At 52.8% G+C, this 4,609-nt stretch overlaps 1 protein-coding gene across 1 annotated transcript in view; it reads left to right on the top strand.

Moving 5' to 3' along the window:
- Positions 1–1,527: 1,527 nt before the first annotated feature.
- Positions 1,528–4,609, top strand: part of PTGES3 (prostaglandin E synthase 3) — a 31,635-nt gene continuing 28,553 nt past the window's right edge. Inside the window, exon 1 of the mRNA XM_017853311.1 lies at positions 1,528–2,895. Coding sequence (XP_017708800.1) covers positions 2,894–2,895 — 2 coding nt within the window. The 5' untranslated portion in view covers positions 1,528–2,893. The remainder of the gene's footprint in view (positions 2,896–4,609) is intronic.

Here is a 4,609-nt window from a genome sequence, read left to right as displayed (position 1 = left end):
TTTTTTTTTTTTTTTTTTTTTTTTTTTGAGACGGAGTCTCGCTCTGTCGCCCAGGCTGGAGTACAGTGGTATGATCTAGACTCGCTGCAACCTGCATCTCCTGGGTTCAAGAGATTTTCCCACCTAAGACTCCTGAGTAGCTGGGATTATAGGCACACCATGCCCAGCTAATTTTTGTATTTTTAGTAGAGATGCGGTTTCACCATCTTGGCCAGGCTGGTTTCGAACTCCTGGCCTCAAGTGATCTGCTTGCATCCGCCTCTCAAAGTGCTGGATTACAGGCATGAGCCACCACGCCCAGCCATGACCTACCTTCTTGAACACATCTTGAATTTACTCCCTTACACTCTGGACTACTTAGGCTAGAGATTGGCAAACTACAGCCTGCATACCAATCCAGCCCCCCTGTCAGTTTTCGTCTGATGTAAGAGTTACAGTTTTCAATTTATCTATTTAGAGATGGAGTCTCGCTCTGTTGCCCAGGCTGGAGTCCAGTGGCGCCATCTTGGCTCACTACAACTTCTGCCTCCCCTGTTCAAGCGATTCTCCTGCCTCAGCCTCCAGAGTAGCTGGGACTAATAGGCACACCAACCATACCCGGCTAATTTTTGTATTTTTAGTAGATATGGGTTTTCACCATGTTGGTCAGGATGGTACCTCTCTCCTGACCTCGTGATCCGCCTGCCTTGGTGTCCCAAAGTGTTGAGATTACAGGCGTGAGCCACGGCGCCCGGCCTAATTTTTATTTATTTTTTTGAGACGAAGTCTCCCTCTGTCGCCCAGGCTGGAGTGCAATGGAAGGATCTTAGCTCACTGCAACCTCCGCCTCCTGGGTTCAAGCGATTCTTCTGCCTCAGCCTCTGGAGTAGCTGGGATTACAAGCGCCCACCACCATGCCCTCTTAATTTTTTTCCCCCCATACAGAGTCTTGCTCTGTTACCAGGCTGGAGTGCAGTAGCGCGATCGGCTCACTGCAATCTCCGCCTCCTGGGTTCAAGCAATTCTCCTGCCTTAACCTCCCCAGTAGCTGGGATTACCAGCGCCCACCACCACACCCGGCTAATTTTTGTATTTTTAGTAGAGATGGGGTTTCACCACGTTGGCCAGTCTGGTCTCAAACTCCTGACCTCGTGATCCGCCCGCCTCGACCTCCCAAAGTGTTGGGATTACAGGCGTGAGCCACTGCGCCCGGCCAAATATTTTGCATTTTTAGTAGAGACGGGGTTTCACCATGTTGGCCAAGCTGGTCTTGAACTCCTGATCTCCAGTAAGCCAGCGGCCTCGGCCTCCCAAAGTTCGGGGATCACAGGCATGAGCCACCACCCCAGGCCAACTTCCCTTTTTTTTTTTTTTGAGACAGGGTCCCAGGTTAGAGTGCTCGCTGCAACGTCCACCTCCCGGGTTCGAGCTATCCTCCCGCCTCATACTCCCTAGTATTTGGCATTACAGGCGCGTGCCACCACGCCCTGCTAATTAGTAATTTCAGTAGAGATTGGGTTTCACCATGTTGGGCAGGCTGGTCCTGAACTCCTGACCTCAGGTGATCCGCCCACCTCAAGCTTCCCAAAGTACTGGGATTACAGGCGTGAGCTACTGGCGCCCGGTCCAAAATGGCATTTGAGCTAGGGTCCAGTTTTCGTAGCTCCCACTACCTGTCTTGCACAACATAGACACTAAATACCTTATTGCTTATTATGAAGACCCGTTCTTCAGAAAGGTTTTATAGCACTTTCGTTAAACCTCCTTCCTGTTCATAACGCAGTGCACTAGAGTATTCTTCCCCTACTCCACCGTTAAGTGGCCTCTTGGTAAGCAGGACTGTTTTGGATCTCTTGGTTGCTATCCCCTAATACACCCTATTAGTGTGTTGCACGAAGCGACGGGGAACCCGTTCTCCCCCAAACGATGTGCGTGGAGACACCCAATGTCCTAGCCTCTCCATTCCCAGAAACCTAGACTCTGCCACCAAATATCCTTCCTGTCTCATATACAGCACTGAGGTCTCAAGGTAGGGGAAAAAGCCCGGCCCAAATGGCAAATGCTCCTCCTCCGCCAAGAACCTCGAATTTCCGCTGTCCCTAGACAGAGCCTCCAACCTTCAGAAAAATGGCGAGGCAGACCCAGGCCGTTGATTCTGAAGTGAGCCCTTTTTTCACAGCACAGGCTTTTCACAGGTTTTTGTGGTGGAATGATTCCTCAGTGAACTGATTTACTCCCTCAAGAGTAACCAACGCTCCATTTTAGTTCTCCAGGATCCCGACTCCGTGTCCCTCCGCCTCGGCCTCGCCTCCCACTGCCAACGCAGCCGTTTCTCAGAGAAATCGCCCAAGGCGCATGGCCGGGCAGTTGGGCCACCAACGGTTTTCTAACGCGAGAGGACAGCGCGGGAGGAGAGGCGGGAACGCGTAGCGACTAGCAGGGGGCGGGGTGGGGGTGGGGTGGCGGACGAAGGGCGGGGCCGACGCCAGGAAGGATCGCGAAGGAGCTGGGAAGCCCCGCCCTTTCCGTAGATATCTCTAGAAAGCCGCGCTGGACCCCGAAAACAAGGACTGCGCACGCGCGGCGGTAGGGCCCGGGCATTTTGCTGCGTCACCAGCCGCCGCCCGGCCTCACCACCCCTCGTTTGCACGCACGCACGTTCATTCTCCGTCCTCCCGCCCGTTTTCCTACACTTTCCTCTTCTCCCCGACCGGAGGAGCCGCTCTTTCCGCGCGGTGCATTCTGGGGACCGAGGTCGAGCCCGCCGCTGCCGCTGTTGCCTGAGGGAAGCGAGAAGAGGCCGCGACTGGGGAGAAAACGCGGAGTCGCCACCGGAGAGAAGTCGACTCCCTAGCAGCAGCCGCCGCCAGAGAGGCCCGCCCACCCGTTCGCCCGTCCCCCTGCCCCGTTCACAATGTGAGTGCGACACCCCGCCGAGGGAAGGTCGCCCAGAGTGAGGCCGAGGCCGCGTTGGGGGCTCCCTGGAAGCGGCCCCTGCCCGCCCTCTGCTTTTGGCCCCCTAGCCTTTCTCGCATCGGTGGTGGCAGTCCTTCCTGCCTGGGGGCGGGAGGTCCAGGATCCTTGTTCCGGTTACCGTTGGCGGGTGGAGGACATTTTTCCTCCAGATGTCTTCTTCCCCCACCCCTGAAACGTCCCTTGGCTTCCCTATACCGGAAATCCTACTTTTTCCCTCTTTGGCTGTCTGGGCTACTCGCTTCCTTAGGTAACTTCACCTTAGGCCTTAAGCTCCCGGGAGCTGCTCGCCATGCGGCGCCCTGAAGCGTGAACCCTCGTGGGTCGCCTGGGCTGCTTGGGCCCTCCGGTTCTGCTGCTTTGTGGTCCCTGGGCCAGGCCCTGAGTCGAGTGCACCTGTGGTGGGTGCCGCCAGGTGCCTGGCGGAGCTCCTGGGAGAGCCCCACGCGGGCCTAGCCGTGAGCGGCAGGTACTGCTAGGCAACTAGAGTGAAGCCATGCCCACGCCACAACATACTTCTCTCTCCAATGTCTGGGTTTCTTGAGTGTGGGTACTTGCAGTCCGCCTCCTAACTCCAGTCTCTTGGAAATACGGTAGGTTGCCAAAACTCAGCCGCTTCCCTGGCAGCGAGGAGGAGTTACCGTTAAGCAGGTAGTTCCGCACGTGTCTACTTTGGAAAGACACGGACATTTTTTGTGTTCCATGTTAAACTTGAGGTGAGGTTTCACTATCCTGTAACTGTAGGATGAAATATGTATGTAATAGGCGTGGAATTAACCTACTGTTGTCCTAAACAGTTTAAATTTGTGTTGAAATTCTATAGCAGTCTTCATTTTATGATGATAAAGCCTCGGCGATTTTAACCGAGTAAGAATTCTTGGCACTGCCACATATAGTGGGAACTGCCGGTTTTACAGGGTTTTGTTTTAGTTTTTGTTTTTTTTGACGGGAGGTTATTTTTTAAGGTACTAACTACGTCCTAAAAGGTATGGAGAGCAATTAAGGGGGAACCTTTTTCAAAAAAAAAAATCCATTCAGAAGAGAGATGAAGGGAGTGACTTTGTGGAAAAGTAATAAGGGTTTGCTTGATTCAAAGTCATGATACTGACGGTGAGTATATTGGCTAGAAATCTAACGGGATGAGTGAGGGATACACTGAAGCGAGTTTATCGCTGGAAACAAGCTTCTAGAGCACAGCATGTTAGAATATTTGAAGGATCTCCCTCCCCGAAAGCGTACGTAATCGGGGTTTTTAAAAGTTTGAATCAGGCTGGGCGCGGTGGCTCACAACTGTAATCCCAGCACTTTAAGAGGCCGAGGTGGGCGGATCACCTGAGGTCGGGAGTTGGAGACCAGCCTGACCAACATGGAGAAACCCCGTCGCTGCAAAAAATTAGCCGGGCGTGGTGGCGCATGCCTGTAATCCCAGCTACTCGGGAGACTGAGGTAGGAGAATCGTTTGAAACAGGGAGGCAGAGGTTGCGGTGAGCCAAGATCGTGCCATTGCACTCCAGCCTGGGCAACAAGAGTAAAACTCCTTCTCAAAAAAAAAAAAAGTTTATAAAATAGCTTTTGCTTTTCCTTTTGAAATCTTCCCTAAGTAATGTAGAAGGGACATCAGTCTTAACCTTTCTCTTTTTTTTTTTTTTTTTTTTTT

This window comes from Rhinopithecus bieti, unplaced genomic scaffold, assembly GCF_001698545.2.
Source record: "Rhinopithecus bieti isolate Rb0 unplaced genomic scaffold, ASM169854v2 scaffold_35950, whole genome shotgun sequence".
NCBI classification, from domain to species: domain Eukaryota; kingdom Metazoa; phylum Chordata; class Mammalia; order Primates; family Cercopithecidae; genus Rhinopithecus; species Rhinopithecus bieti.
Note: the sequence above shows the minus strand (reverse complement) of the source record. Positions and strands in the feature narration are given on the sequence as shown.